General features: G+C 41.6%; 1 protein-coding gene across 2 annotated transcripts in view; it reads right to left on the reverse strand.

The window, feature by feature from the left end:
- The window catches only part of ZNF385D (zinc finger protein 385D), a 908,018-nt gene that overhangs the window by 287,946 nt on the left and 603,125 nt on the right, over positions 1 to 16,947 (reverse strand). Inside the window, exon 1 of one of the 2 annotated variants that reach the window (XM_004754366.3) lies at positions 10,480 to 10,834. The exons of the other annotated variant lie outside the window; for it this stretch is intronic. Coding sequence (XP_004754423.1) covers positions 10,480 to 10,501 — 22 coding nt within the window. The 5' untranslated portion in view covers positions 10,502 to 10,834. Of the gene's footprint in view, positions 1 to 10,479; positions 10,835 to 16,947 lie in introns of those variants that run through there. 2 annotated transcript variants of the gene reach the window in all.

Consider the following 16,947-nt stretch of genomic DNA (forward strand, 5'->3'; position numbering starts at 1 on the left):
GATAGAAATAGGGAGGTTTAGGTTAGAGTCTTAGAGGTGAATCCCTGTATGTGCAGAAAGCTGTAGCTCAAATAGTCTCTAACACCTTACTGTTTAGAGTGTGGTCAGCTGCCCAGCAGCACCGAGAGCACCTGGGGACTTACTAGAAAGGACTCCTAGGCCACACCCACACCTACTGAATCAAGAGCTGCCGTGTACTACTATCCTCAGGTGATACGTATGAACATCGAGTTTCGACAAGTACGGTTCTAAAATCCTTTCCAGAACATACCACTGTGATTCTGAACCGACTAGCATGAACCTCATTTGGGTGACAGCTCTATAAAGATCCCCAAATAGAAAGGAGGGAGCCCATCTCTTAGGGACTTCTGCTCCAGAGGCAACAGGGCAGCCCAAGAAGGTTGTCATGGGGCCAGGACTTACACCACAGGCTGATTTCCCGAAGGGGAGTCAGTGTGTTGAGGGAGAAAGAACACCGGCTTGGATCCAGGGGATGTCTTCGGCTGGATTCCTGACCCGGCTGCCCGGCTGACCTGGGCAAGCTGGGAAATCCCAGGGTGCAGGATGAGCTCTGGTGAAAATGACCCATCCCAGTGGTTTTCAGTTCTGGTTGCCCTTCAGAATTCACGAAGGCAGGTGTTGAAAGAAAACGCAGATGCCTAGGCTCCACCCGCAGAGAAGGAGATTTCATCTGACTGGATGGCAATGGGGCCCTGACAATGCAGCTACTGAGAGCTCCCCCGGGAATTCCGCTGAGCAGCCAGGATTTAGATCCACTGATCATCCCTTAAGGAGGGTGGTGAGATGCAATGAATTAACTCACGCCAGCCCCTGGCACAAAGCCGGCCCTGAGGCTGTTAAACCCCCTCTCAGTCAGTGGCTCCGCATTGCCTGTCAGCACCAGGCCTGCTCTCCACAAACAGGGCTTGGGAAACCCTCTCAGGAAACCAAGCTGTCCATAAAGCCCATACCTGGGGCTTCTCATTATAACGTTCTCATTAACTTATTAAGTTATTAAGCATTTTAAAATTAGGGAAAACCGAGCCATAGTGCTAAAAAAAAAAAAAAAAAAAAAAAAGTAATTGACCAGAAAGTTCATGTTTAAGATCTTAAGCATTTGTTTTAAAGGAAAAAAAGTTTGTTTTTTTTTTTTTCGACAAGCTGCCCTCTAAAGCACATTTTTGTATTTTTAGGGAAGGATTTTCTTTTCAAAGATTTTTATTTATTTATTTGACAGACAGAGATCCAAGTAGGCTGAGAACCAGGCAGAGAGAGGGGGGGGCAGCAGGCTGCCCGCCAAGCAGAGAGCCCGATGAGGGGCTCCATCCCAGGACCCTGAGATCATGACCTGAGCCGAAGGAAGAGGCTTTAACCCACTGAGCCACCCAGCTGCCCCTCTAAAGCACATTTTAACCGATAACCTTAGGATAGTTCCCCTAAAGACCCACACAGCCCTCTAAGGTATATCTCACCATCCCTCCGAGCAGCTAATTGAGACACCCAGTGGCAATCGTGTGCCTTCCACATCGTGCCGGGCAAGGGCAATGCTCCGAGCAGTTACCTGGCATTGCTTCTAAACAAGGCACCCTAAGTTATGAACTGTCACAGGGCTTTACAAGAAGGCTTTGAAAGAGATGCTAATAACTCCATACAGGAAGGGCAGAATGTTTTGCCTCAATTTTTTTTTTCTTTTTTTTTTTAATAGCAGGGCCAGTCAGCCAAAGAAATCATTCTTTAAAAGTCCAGCAACACATGGAAGGATAGGTAAAATCGATATCAAATCCCTCTTCCCTTCCCAAGCAACTATTAATAAACTCCCTCAGCTTTCAATGTGTGTATTCCCGTTAGAGCCTTGGACAGGAAGGAATATGGGGCACAGAGTCGTTACAGAGGGTTTCCTGCCCAGCTCACTTTCTCTCCCCTGCCTTTGCTCCTGCAATTCCCCTCTGTTATAAAATAATCACAAAGAACAGATTAGACATGGCCTCACAGGTACATCTGACCTCACCACACAAGAGGCTATGTGAGGATGTACCCAAATGTTTCCTTTCTCAGTGCACTCAGAAATCCCTGCTGGAATGCTAAACTGCATAGCTGAACATATATTTCCAAGTTATTTTTTTTTTTCAAGCTCCCTCTTCGCTTTCTAATTCACTCTGTTTTTTTACATCCTCATAACAAGGCCCATTCACATGGTGCTTTGCATATTGTGAAGCTTGCATTCAGCAATTCATTGAACCTCGCTGTCAAACCCACTGTACAAATGAAAAAGTTGACGCAGAGATGGATTCACCAATTTATCCAACGTCACAGTACCAGAAACTGACAAAGCAGGTAACCTGGAGGACTGGTGAGGGGCTGCAGAACCGGACTCTCCCAAGCAAACGTCTTGCAGATAATTGAGATGTTTGTGCAGAGACCCTCTCATTTAAAGCACTACTCATATCAGGTGTAAGATCTCCCTCCAGGTTCTAGGCCAATTTGCCCTGAGGTCTATTTCCTGACCTTCCCCTGGACCGCCCAGGTGCTGACATCTGCAGGATCCGCTGTCTAGGCTGCCCTGTCAGTTGACCTCTGGCTCCCTTCTACTAGTGAGAGGCAAAGGCAGACCACTGGGGTGGAAAGGGGAAGCCAGGGAGAGGATGTCTCTGTCTCTCTTCATGCCTAAGACTGAATCCTTCCATCCTTTTATGTCTTAGGTCTGCCATGATTCCAGCTCCCACCAAGAGACCCTTGGGGCCTGGCCTTCAGGCCCCTGTCTCTTGTCTTTCCGTCTTACAACTACCAGTTCCTTGCTATTGCTGATCTCTGGGTTGACTCCCCCAGCCCCCAGGTAGCCTCTCAGCGGTCCTATCACCCATCTAACATTACCTGCATTAAGTCCTTTGTGAATCAGCATGGTTCGTGTTTTCTGATTTTTTATATTTTTATACATTTGTATATTAGGCTGGATATAGAGGGGAAAGTAAGGAAGAATCAGATTTTACTGGCGGCTTACCATGTACTTCCTGGGGCTTGGCACTTTTATATGCCTTGTATATTTTAGTCCTCAAAATAGAACTGTGGGAAACATATTACCATTATTCTCCTTTTACACAAATCTGGATATCAAAAATGTGAGGGGACTTGCCCAAGAATATAGAGCCAGTAAGTGGAATGGATAAATTCTAACGTATAGGCCATTTTCCCCTCTTTTCTCAGTCATGGAATAAAGACCAGGCTGACTCCATCTTGAACAAATACTGGAGACGGTGTCACTGTAAATATCAAAGAGTTTGTAGAACAAATGACCTGGATTTTTTCTTTTTTGCAAACATTGAGTTAAGTAGTAACACAACAGGAATATATAGCCTATAATTAATTAATACAAGCCTTAATATCTAACACTGCCTTGGAAAAACAAGAGGCAGTGGAGAAAGCCGGGTCCTGCCTGAGGCCGATTAGTATTCTAATATTTTACTTGTAGGTTTTTTAAATTATTAATTATTTGACATAAAAATATGAATTACATTCAGACCTCTGTTACTGTGATTCCACCCAGTCAAAACACAAACATACCTGCTTATTTCACAATCATCTATATTCATTTCTTTATCTATCAGTTGGAATATTTTTTCTAGCATTAAGGTTACAAATAATCTCCTTCTCAAAAAATACATATATATCCCCCTCTACTCTTCCGTCAGGTGTAAAGAGCACTGAAGTAAGCCACAGAAGAACCAAACTGGAGTCCTGGCCTTAAGGTTTACTAGCTGTGCGACCTTGACAATGTTGTTTCAGTCGTCAGAGGCTCAAATTCCTCATCTCAAAATAGAAATAATTATATTTTATCTACCTCCTGCAATGGGTCATTTGAAGGATTAAAAAAAGCATAATGTTGATGCATTTCAAAAAATACCAATTGCCATACAAGTGTAAAGGACCGTGTTTATCCAAGTGCGTTTACATTCATTATGGTGTTCTTATCCTCAGAGCAATCTGCCACAGGCACTTTCCTTCATCAGCAAAACGCATGAATATGAAAAAGGTAAGTGTGAAGAACAATTTTACAAAAGCCTTGCATACAGTAGTCAAAATTATCTCCATTTTCTTCAGCTTTCAGGAACAACCATCTTCAAAACTGGTGGCCCTCCTGGGCACGTCTGGCTATTTGCACAGAGCAGACTGTCCTATATACCCCAGCCTTGTGGCAAGAGCATGTCCACACCGGGGCGGGGGTGGGGAGGGGGCAAACTCACTAAAGCCAAGTAAAGCTGAGAGCTGAAGCTGTGATCAAGTGAATGGATAAAAACTGCAATTCTACTGCCTTCTATGTTGATTTTAATTGGGTATTCTTCAGACATTTTTGTCCATTGGTCTTACTAGTCTACAGATCTGTTCCTCTTTACACTGCAGAGTCCTGTGAAGAAAGACATAAATGCAAACAAAAAAGAGACGGTAGAATTCCTTACATGTATTTTAAGATCGAATTTCTAAGGACCAGTCCTTACTTTTAAAGGTTTAGAAAAAGGCAGGGGGCAGCTAAAATGTTTCCAGGGCCAAAGAGAGTGTTTCTCTTGTCAACACACATATACATGGCTGGAACATCAGCCTTAAAGGACCTGCTGAGGAAGAGGACAGCCGTCCTCCCTAATTCTCCAGCCCATTCCATGGTGCACCATCAACACTATTTGGAAGTGCCTACGCACCTGGCACTGAGCTAAATGGGGTGCTGAGGATACAAATTCAACAGCATTCATCCTGGAACAAGAACACTCAGCCCACCCACCCCATCCCCACCCCACAGCCCTCATCTCCCACCAGGTACAATGATGCTTTGGGGTAGACAACATTTGCTCAGAGCACCAATCCTGCCACTGCTGTCTCCCTTCTGACCTTGGCCAGGTGACTTCGCTCTTTCCTCCTTACTTACAGAAATGTGATACTGCAAGGGTAGGAAAAAAGAGAAGATGGAAACGCTGATAAGAAGGAGCTCAGTGCATCCCATCCAATGCTCCAGTGGCGGTTCACATGTATGTCAGGTTTTGGAGTCAAGAGGGTTTCCTGGAAATACCTTACATTTTAAAAGCTGTGTAAACCTGAAAGCTCACATGCAAGGAAGCCCGACTTCCAGCTGCTTCATAATGATTTTAACGCTGCGACAGAGCAAAGCGTCTTCCTATTTTCGACCCTAGTAATTTGGTTCAAGCATGATCTCAACCACTTTAAGCTTTGATATTTCTAGCCACCTCTTAGGCTGTATTTTCTCTTAATGCCACCAATCATGTGTGAAATTCTGTTGCAAAACTAATCTTTGTGGGAAATGATATGTAATGGCTTTTTTAAAGGGGGGGGGCAGCAGCTATGACCTTTTTTTTTTTTTGACATATTTTTCATAGTGTAATACAAATGGAAACATCTCTTTCTCAAGGTCAAAGTAGAGATAGGTTTCTGCTTGCACAAGCATTGCTCTTTCTTAAGCAGAAAAAGGCTTGAAAATCAACCTTATGACTTGATTTTTTAAAACCTCTAATGTATATAATGGTTGTTAAACTTGAAGCCAGCTGTGCTAAAAAAAAATAGTTTAATATCCATCTTGTTAAACCAATGTTTTACCTTTTAAATGATGTGCAAAGATTCAGGAACACATACAAGATGTGAATGAGCAATGAAATTCAGATATATACATAAAAAGGCACTATTTGATGATCCAATATGAAGCGTGCACACGCTCGCACACACACACACACGCCAACACATCTTGCCTTATCAGGGGAGGTTTCAGTCAAAAGCAGCTGTGACCAAATCTTCTGGAATGAAAGTCAGAAACCACTAATTTAAATTTTTCATTTGTTTTTTGGAACAATTATGCCACCCACAAAATGGTAACTTTGCAAATCGTCATTATCTCATGAATTTTGGAACATATCCCTTAAATAAACCCATCTCATTTCCATATAATTACAGCAACTAATAAGGTCCTTAAAAATATATTTTTTTGCTCAAAATTTAAGAGCGTAATAAGGATTCCATGCTACTGGCATATTGATCAAATCTGGCATTCATTTCCTTAAAATAAGAGCTTCACTTGAATTTAAAAGAGAGCGTGCCTTGAGAAAGAAACCTTTATGGTTTTCCAAGTTCTCTTCGATTGCTGGTTCCTGCACGTGATCCCTTCTGACAGGATTCACCTGTCACATTCTCCATCCCTGTTATGTAGTAATTTATTGCATGTCGTTTAGATTCATTTGTAATAAAACATAATGGTAATGACTTCAAGCTTTAAAAAGGGTAATCTGCACTAGCAAGTTCCTTCCCGATTATTCTGTCCTCCCGTCAGCCTCAGGAAGATAGAAACACCTCCAGAGCATTTAGAGAGACTCTAGTGGACCTAATTCTCCATAACAGATCACTCAGTACAAACTAATTAGGACGAGTTAAATGTTTCCACTGAAAACACACAAGAAAAGAGGAATGTTTTTCTCTGCTGCCTGCTGTTTTCTGCTCATTTCCTTCCCCATAACCTTGCCACTTAACTGTTTTCCTAACAGACTGCTTCAGAGGTGAAACTTGATGGTCCAGCCACAACCAAAAGTGTAAATGCTGACGTGAGAATGTTCTCAGTATCCCAGGGGAAAAACAAAAGTCCTTCTTACGACAATGTACGAACGTATCTATTAGAGGCTGGGGAATAGGTTTCTGGGCTAGAATTTTCCTATCAGATTTCTGTCTAGCAGTTGTACTACAAGTTTCCTCAATTAAGTATTTCTTGTTATGATCGGCATATCGCAGAGTATTTTTTTCTGTTTTTTGCAGGCATTTTAAGGGAAACAGCTGATCCACAAGAAACAGTAAGCTGAACTTGACTGGCCCTCTCACACTTTCTAGATTGTTTGCCCCTTTCTCAGGGTTTATTTAGCACACTGTTAACAGTAGCATTTAGAGTGGGCTCTATTATTTGTCTCTGCGTTCTGTTCATTTGTTGAGGGTGTATCATTTCCTTTTTTCAGATTATTCTCATGGAGCAAGCCCCGGTCTCTGATTGGCTGTAAGCTCCCCAGCTGCTGGACCTGGGCCTGAAAACATCTTTAATTTCAGCCACACAGAATCTCCTCAGTGCAATCAGCCTCCTGTTTTCTCTCCTGATGGCAAGGGATCAAGACACGGCCCCTCTCTGGCCAACGATGGACAATGTTTGAGGTTGACTTGACCACTGGCAACGACTCACCGCTCCAGCAGTGGAGAAATGTGGTAGGCCAGATGGAGGGGGTAGATGATTCAGACATACGGCGCTTAGAGCCGGAGAGAGTACACGGTTACAACCTTCTGCCAGGCTCTGACAAATAGCCGGGATGCACTCAAGCAAAGAACATGCCCTTCATACCAGCACACTCCTCTTAAACCAAACTGTAACCCAGCAGCTCAGGTCTGTTGTAGTGACAACCACCCACAGCCTCTATTCCTTAATCTGAGGAGAAGCCTCCCAGCTGCCTTGCTTTTATTTCTGGATTAATTATTAATGGTTATTCATCCTTGGCACATGTAATTTTTAACTATGTAAAATATTTATGGGGGTGGGGAGGGAGTTTCATACGTATTTATTCTTTTTCCTTGCTTTTACTATAAATCCCCAATCAGGTTGCTGGCTGGGATTTTCCTTGCTTCTCTCTCTCCTCTGTGAACCTTATTTTTAACTCCAAATAATGAATGCAAGATCGATAGCATAAGTAACAAAAGTATCCACGGTGACTGAACAGCAAACTCTTAAATCACTGCACAGTAAGTGCAAATGAACAATTATTGAAAACACTGCACTAAAATTTCAATAGGAGGTAAGAGTGAGGCTTAAGTCATTAAAAGGGTCCATTAGTCTTGTAAGTCTGAGACAGCACACTCAAAACATGAGCTATTCTTGAGAACTGGAAATATTACATATTCCACCCACTTGCACACACAGGAAACTGACTCCAACTGAGCAAGGACGGGGTCCAGTAGTCCAGTCCCTAAGGTGAGAGAGACATACAGAAAAGCAGGCAGGCTGGGCCAGCCTGTTCAGGCAATGATGCTTCAGTTATATTTGAAGGGGGGTATTGAGCAACACTGACAAATTAGATTATTTATAAGGGCGGTAAGTATCCTGCCTACATATCAGTTTACCTGGCTTTACAGCATCACCGTGCTCCTCATCACTCCCTGCTGGAGAAGCAAATAAGTCTTCTGCTGCCTCAACTCCACTCCCACAAACCACCAGAAAAGCCCAGGAATGCAGCCCCGCTTGCTCTTTGTCCACGTTCTCCCTAACTCAGTTCAAGAATGAAGAAGAAAGTCACAGGCAACCAAACTAAAAAGTGAAAGTATTGCTTTCAAAAAACTACCTGAAATACCTAAAGTTTTGGAAATACACACAAACATACAAATACACACACACACACGCACACACACATATATATGTCATCTTAGGGATTTGCAAACATTAGCATGCTACTGAATCTTGAAAATGCCTGGGTTGTTTTGCTCAATTCTTCTTGCCCTAGCTCTAACACCATGCATTTTATTAGAGACAGGTGGGCTCTCAGAGTTCTGAATGTCTAACAGCTTGAGTGAGGGGCTGCATAGCGTAACCTGAAATAAACAACATTCCTGAATACCCACGATTTCCTCCAGGAATAGAAAAACGTATCTCATGCTGGAATTATGGTGAGACTGAACCCTGTTCATGACACAGAGGGCAACTTTAGCTTTGCCTTTAAAAGAGTACGGTTTCATCTGAAGTAGGACATCACATTTCAATTGGTTCTATTAAAAACTTGCATTACACAGTGAAACTAATTGCCCTGTGAATCACCCTGCTTTACAAGACAGCTGGACTAGCCTACAGTTACCATGAGCTAGCCTAGTGAACATTTCTCCAACAGCCACATGATAATCCAGGATAGCACGGATGGCTACTGACCAGTACTTTTGGACTATGCCACTACTCTGGCCAACCTTCCTTCCTCAACACAATCACACAAGGAATTGTTACAAGAGGCTGAAAACTTTAACTAAAATTATAATCTACTTCCTATCCCTCAGTATCATTACAGATGCCAAAATTTTATTTTGTGCAAAAGACATATTCCTTTACAAGAATTCCCATTTACCAAAAATATATTCACGAAAAACAACTTGGTGTTTTATAGGTTGCCAATAAACAAGGTTACCACCTCCATCACTACGCCTGGAAAGAGGTGTTGTTCAACTCTGGATTCGGCTTAAATTTGGCTATGAAATGAGGATTGTTTCTTCCAAATCAACTTTAGTTATTTTTAAGACTTCTTTTCTAATATGACACACATGATAGGGAAATCTGCTATCAGGACAGCTAAAGGCATTCAGCTTTCCCAACTTGTGTTCCTTCCATACTTTCACAAATATTTCAAAGTCTCAAGAAAACAAAAGCAAACAGTAAACACAAATAAATGGCCAGGAATCGAATACTCGCCCAACACAAGTTTACTCAAGCACCTCTTTAATCTGAAAAATGACTCTCGATCTCAGATTTAAAGCAAACCAAGAAATGACCCAGAGCATTTGCATCTTGGAATTCTTCCCTGGCCCCTCTCCAGCTGTTCTCACAAACCTCTTAATATCAGATAGATGCCCTCGGATGACGTCGCGGGATGGAACTTACAGAAGGAAAGCATAACTTCGGGGGGGGGGGGTTCAGTCCCAACCCTTGGCTGCTTCTTATTTAGTGAAGGGGCTGAGCCTTCTCTCCCAGCAGTAAGTTGCAGCGTTACAGTGCGAACACAAGCTCCCAGCCCGCTTACAGTGCTCCAGTGATAGCCCAGATCTAAGCCTCAACATGTTTTCTGGAAATGCGGGCAGCTCAGCTGAAAATCTTCAGGGAGCTTTCCACTGTAGCACACAACTAAACTGCACAAATATTTAACAGCTTCGAGACCTCTAAAGATTTAAAATAATATGCATTTTGGGCTAGGCTGTTCTAACTAGAAGGAAAATGGGACGGTATGGAGAAGCGTCCTCAGCTGTTCAATCACGGCACACCAAAGAATGTTTTCCCTTTTTGGCTCAGAATTAGGGAAAAACCAAAACGTCTAATGAAACGTTGATACAGACCAAGCTTTCACAGCATCAATAGTACAGGAACTTAGTTTTACATTCCATTGAGTGAGCCCATGACTTCCCACGCCGCACCATTTCTCCTTCTTCACCTAGCTAAAAAAGCCAACTTCATGCAGACAAATCAAGGCAAAGTTTATCCACCCCCACCAGTTTCCTTTCTTTTCCAACTTAAACTCATCCACGACAAATAAACAGCCCCAATTGTAGCACAAAGGAAGCCCTGAAGGCTGCACCAGCTCGGTTCTCCACTTGCCAACTGAAGGTAGGTTTAACGTAATATATTCTCGCGGCTTAAAGATTTTTTAAAGGGCTGGTCTGCACTGACGAAGGGCTGGACACCCCCAGAATTACATCATCAGAGTTAACACTCACCAAAATACATTATGTTTCTCATTAATCAGACAGCTGGAACCCCACCGCGGCGTCTTCAGCATCAGCTCGCACCCAAGGCTGACACGCAGAGCAGAGCCGTTTCATGCTACATTCGGTGGAAATGTCCCCGGCGCGGAGAGCTGCGAGCGCTGAGCGTGCGTCCTCCGCGGGATGAGCGACTTGCAGGCTGCCTTTCCCGGGTTACGATCCCCGGCGGCTGGAGCGTGCGCTCCGGTTGCCTGCTGCACTGCCCATCCTTACTGTAATCCGACTCCTCCTTGCGATGTCCTTGCCGCGCCTGTGACATCAGGACTGAGAGTACTACAAACAGACCCCCCCACCCCACCCCACCCCACCCCCGGTTAGCAGCGGCTCCATGAGGTGCTCCAACTGCCTGCCTGGACCAACCATGGCTCTCGGGAAGCTTTGACGAGCCCAGAGACCTGGGAGGGGGCGGAGTGAGGGGCGCGGGAGGCTCTCTTAAAGAGAGAAGGGTCTCCGGATCCACATGGGAGCACACAGGGGAAATTCAGCACAGTGCGGGAGGGGAAGTGGTTAAGGCGAGCGCTGCCATTAACGTGTAATTAGACACAATTTTATCCCGCCCCTCCCGTGAATGCCACCATCCTCGCCAAAATTTAGCCTACCACCCCAAGTTAAAAAAGCAGTGGGAAAAGGAACGGTGTCCTGTGTCGTCTGCATTCTCTTTGCTGTGGGCTTGAGGGTTTGTTGTTTGTGATGTTTATGCCTAAGGGGAATAAAACACTCAAGGGACCATTGCTAGGGTAATAGAGGTTTTCACTTTAGAAATGATCAGATCACAGAAACCTAGTAGTTGAGGTGTTATTTTTATTTCTTCAGTATTTTCTGAGCTAGGTTGATAGAGACATGTAAAGAAAAATAACGTGATAAAAGTCACCCCTCTGTTTCACAAGTTCACATTTGCTGCTTCCCTTAGTAGGTAGCAGAAAGGACACTGAGGCTGAAATAATCTTTGACCCCTGAAGAGGAGAGACAATCTAGCCAGACAACCAAGATTGTGTCATAATTCAGGTCTGGTCACCAGTATAGACACGCCCACGCACAAGCACACAAAAACTCACATTAGATTTGAGATGAACAGTCAAGAAAGGCAAAGCTTAGCAAAGCCTCTGGCTCCTCCAGTAGTCTAATGAATTGCAGTCCTTATCTTACATAGGAAAGGATGTTAGAAAGAAATCCCTGAAAGCGGCGCTGATTAATACTTAAATGCTCAGCATGAAAAATAAACCCATAAAACAAGTTCAGTTTCCTAAGGACTCATCACTTTGGGATCCAACTTAACCGCTGGACCACTGAAACTTAAAAATTTCCACAAAAATCTATAAAATTAAGAACTGAAGATAACAAAAGAACTGTAACCTATGGAATGGAGTAGTCGATATATTTTCAATACAGGTTTTAATAAGCCATGATAGCAAATATTTCTACATTGTGATATTAAAATAACCATTGGTCTTTCTTTGCACAATCCTGTCTCTATGGGTAGATTTAATGCATATTGGAACCGAATATTGGGCTGAAGCTCATAATAGCAGCGTGTTTGGCAATCTTACAAAAAAAAAAAGCTAACCCCCCTATTTCCTCTCTGTGAAAAAAACACTATGACCAATATCCTCTTTTACAATGGATTATAAAGAATTTGGTGACTGTGAATGGGTAATCATATATAAGTCAGGAACATTACAATGAGTCTTTGGATAAATCTAGTTGTTTTGTTGTTGTTGTTGTTTTTGTTTTGTTGTTGTTAGAAATACTCTTCATTGAAAGCAATTTGGAGGACAAAATTTTAAATAGTAAAGAATACATTTTTTTATTCCTTTTTAAAAATCAGAAATAAAAAGAACGTTACAGGAAAATACTGGGAAAAAAAACCACAAAAAACGTAAGTGTTTTTCCTTTTGGACAGATGGAAATCATCCAAAAGTACAATTAATGGCCCTTCCCCCAGGCAAAGGAACCATCTGTGGTAGAGCTTATTCATGAAGCTCATCAGCTGTCCTGACCTCCTACATGGGCTAGGGGGCACTGTAGTTTAATGCTACAGTTCCTGGTCCATTTGTGTTCCCATAGTTCAAAGATGCAAGCATTGAAGAGTTGAGTTTAAGACAGGAGGTTTAAGACACTAAAGGACTGTCTTAATAATTAATAACACCTTGCATTTGTATGGCATTTTGCAGTCACAAGATACTTTCACTTATGCCATCTTTCTTACTAACAAACTGACATATAAAAAAGTGGATATTATCACTGTCCTGATGAACAGGACCTTGAAACTGAGGACAAATGAACCAGAGGCTCAGAGACATTAAGCGTTTCTCAGTGGTGCCGTCAGTAAAGTATACTTGTCTTATTCCTTGTATTTTGAATTTATGTTAGCATCCCCAGAAGATTTCTTTATTCAGAGAACTAAATTATAGGGCCGCCTAGGTGGCTCTGCCTCTTGATTTCATCACAAGCCATGATCTCAGGGTCCTGAGATCAAGCCCACCCTCGGGATCCACAATGAGCAAGGAGCCTGCTTAAGATTCTCTCTCTCCTAGTCCCTCTGCCCCTTCCCCTCCCCCTACAAAAAAAAAAAAAAAAAAAGGAAAGAAAGAAAGGAAGGAATAAATAAACAAATAAATAAAAGATTTCCCATTTATAGTGGCTCAGGTAAAGGTCTTCCCCAATCAAATTATGTCACTGTATGCTCCAGGAAAATATGTATCTACTTGGGCAGAATATACAGACAGAGAATATTCAGTCATAGAATATTCCAACCCCTGTCTGGTCTATAGAGGATCTTCCTTTAAAAGCAGCATTTAACCTCTGGAAGAGTATGGCATCGGAAAGGGAACTGAGTGTTACACGCACGCATTGGAATTCTGTTCAACCCCCACAAAGGAAGGCACCTGCTTTATTTAAAGGGCTATGCCTCACCCTTCCTCAACTAAGGGTTATTGGAATATCAAAACCTCAGATAGAAACAGTGCTTATCTATGGGTGGAAAACAAGTGATTTTTATTTTAATTGTACACTTTTTATTGTTTCCCCTAAAATTATTTATATGCATTGTATTTATAAAGGGAAAAAAAGCAACTATTTTTATTTTAAAATAGAATAACATCCAAATAAAGGCATAGCTCATGTTGGCTAGACATGGGGTTGTGGACATGTCTATTGTGCCTGAGAGATGCTTCCATATGTCACATCCAGAAGAGGACTCAGCTGCTTTCAGGGAAGGACCTGGTTCACACCCATGACCATTATCTGTCTCTAAGCTGCTCTGAGAAGCTGGGGGATCCTGAGAGGGAATCAGGTCACTCCTTGCCAGATAGAAATATACCCTTCATGATTAAAACAAAAGATGCCCTAAAACCAAATCCATATTTTGAGTGAAAACGTTATGGTAGGCAGAGAATTTTCTCTCTGCTCCAAAAGCCAAATAGCTGCCTGTCTGGATCCCTCATCTCCAAGTCTTGCTCAAAAGTTTGTCAGCGTAGCTTCCTTCCATAGGACTTGTCACCATCTGACACACTCCTGTAGATATCCATTTATTTTGATCTCTTCTCACTGGAATATAATCTCCATGAGGGTAGGGATTTTTGTTCATGGCTGTATCTACCATGCCTACAAGGGTATTAGGCACTTGTTCCTGCTCCATAAATATTTGAGAATGAATGAATGAACATACTGAACACAACCATATTGGGTTAAAACATCATACTTTTCTATGTGCCTGCAGTCAGTTCTTTGATGTTGATGGTGTTTTATACAAAATGTTTACACAAATTGAATTTGTCCAAGCTTAGCAGCAGCTGTTCCTAAATTCTATGCAATACCGATGCCAGGTGTTACTGCAGGCCACAGTTTGTGAGCTTGCTTGTCCTTTCAAGTTCTCAGCGCTGAATGCCGCAGTAATTTAGCATTGAGTTAGCACAGCCTAGTTGTGTCTCTCATTGCGTCCCCTGAGCCTTAATTTCGTCCACTTTCATTTCTTACTATATTGCAGCAATAAAATTTTATCCAATGTTCCTAATTCCAGCTTCCCCAAATCCCATCCATTCTTCATGTTACATCACTATTATCTTTTAATAATAAAATAACATTATCAACTATACTTCAATTAAAAAAAAAAAGAAATGAGGTCAAAGTGGTCACATAGAGCCTAATTCAGTAGGACTTTGTAGACAATATTATAAGACCATATTTTGACTTTTATTCTGGTTTATATAGGATGTCTTTGGAATAACATGATTTGACATATTTCAATAGGTTTATTATGACTGATCCATAGAGAATGGATAAAGGGAAGGAAGGGAAGATGCAAGGTGACCGTTTAAGGAAGACTTTGTGAGAATCTAGAAAAGAAATGATGATTTGGATCAAGTAGGAGCAGTGGAGGTACCTATTTTGAAGTACACACAGACTTCAAAATAGGTCAGTAGGGTTTGCTGTGGGTTGGGTAGGAAATAGAAGAGAAATAAAATGATAATGGATTACTGAAGGCTGAGGGACTGAGCAACGAAAGGTTGGGATCTCCACTAACTGATGTGGAGAATGCTGTGGAAGAACATGCTTTAGGAGATGGTCGATGTGGGGCATTGTGGTTTACAATTCTATTAGATATTCAAGTGAAAGTGTTTACAGAAGTTTGGCTATATAGGTCTAGAGATCAGGGGAGAAGTTTGGGCTTTATATTTAAACTTGAAAGTCATCATTTTGAAGATGGTAATTAATCCATGAGGCCAGATGATATCTTCAAAGGAGTATATTCTTTTGGAAGAAGAAACGAGGGTCAACACTGAACACTGGAACATTGTAAGAGCAAGGGGCCAAATACATTGATTCTTGATGACTGATATTTGCTGAAAGTGTAACAATTTGTTGAATGAATATTTGTCAACATATGAATGATATTTGATAGAAGACTATTTATTTTATGCCTGAGTTTGTCTTTGTCTGATACATCACCACCCACCCTTAAAATAATTTAGAAAGGGGAGAATAAGTAATTGGTCTATATGAGAACAAATGTCTAGTTCAATTAATCCTCATAGTCTTTTGATTAATTTTTTAGATTGTGTAGACACTGTTACAAATTCATAAATCATTTTTATTCCTAGATTCTTACTTGATGCTTCCACTGAAATTAAATGCCCAGGGACCTTAGTCTGGAAAATGAATTGCCTACAAGAAAAGAAGTGCTAATTGTGAGCTAAGAATAATTTAAAAAAAAAAAAACTATTAATACTATGATATTCCAAAATTCTATCTATCTGAATTTCTCTGTCTTTGGAGACACCAAATACATCCTTCTACATATGGTTCTATCTATTCCGATAGTCAATTAATAGGAGCGCTTTACAATATTTAGTACCTAGCATTAGGAGCCCTCTTAGAATTCTTACCTTGAAGCTGGCTGTGGCCTAGGCTTCTTTATTTATTCAACACATTGAATATTGGGTATTCATTTGCCAAGTACTATTCTAGGTGCTCAAGGAACATTGATGAAGTTACAGAAATCTTTGTCTACAAGGAGCTTACATTCTAGAGGTTTCTGCCTATCAGCTTCTCTATTACAGTTTAGAACATCTTTCACCTTTCTCCATGTGGAGGAAAGGACCTAAAATATCCTTTAGCTCATTCATACATTCATTGGTTACAGTTTATTGTTTCCTTCCCCCCAGTATGATGAGGACATGAGGGAAGGGGCATGTCTACCATGTTCATGCTATATCTACTGTCTAGATAAGAGCAGGTATACAACAAATATTTGTTAAGTAAATAAGTATCCCAAAAGTCTTCTACCTCAGGATGATATTCTATCCTGGTCTTACTGAGAATATAGTTATATTCTACCAGAAATGCCCTTTTGTATTCCCCTTTGTCTAAATACTTACATTCAACATCCAAAACTGCTAAGATATTTTGTTTTCTAAGAAGTCTTCCCTGGACTGATTTATGTCTGACTCATGTGTTCCCCTAATGAGCACTCACACAATCTTTATAGAAATCCATTACAGTATTTATCAGATTGGCTTTCAGTGACCTTCCCAATTGTCAATATCCCCCAAGTAGAATGAAGGCTTCTTTGGGGTCATAGAAATATATGTTAATTCCTTGAATGTTTTAACATACTCCAGGACACAGCAGAAATGTATGCCAGGGGCATATCTTTTTGGGTTAGTGAGTAGATTATGCCATTAACATCAAACTTTGTCCAAGATTTAGGAAGCAGCAAACTTTACCATGCTTGAAGCCAAGGATCAGAAAAGGAAGAGACATTAGGTTAGAGAAATCCCAAAGGCTTGTGGAAAGGCCAGTTAAGAACAGGATGGCTGGTCAGGAACATGGCAGGGATGTCCATTATCACCACTAATATTCAATATAGTACTAGAAGTCTGGCCTCAGCAATCAGAAAACAAAAATAAATTAAAGGTATCC

The sequence above is a fragment of the Mustela putorius genome, unplaced genomic scaffold, assembly GCF_011764305.1.
Source record: "Mustela putorius furo isolate JIRA1106 unplaced genomic scaffold, ASM1176430v1.1 tig00003834_pilon_pilon_pilon, whole genome shotgun sequence".
NCBI classification, from domain to species: Eukaryota; Metazoa; Chordata; class Mammalia; order Carnivora; family Mustelidae; genus Mustela; species Mustela putorius.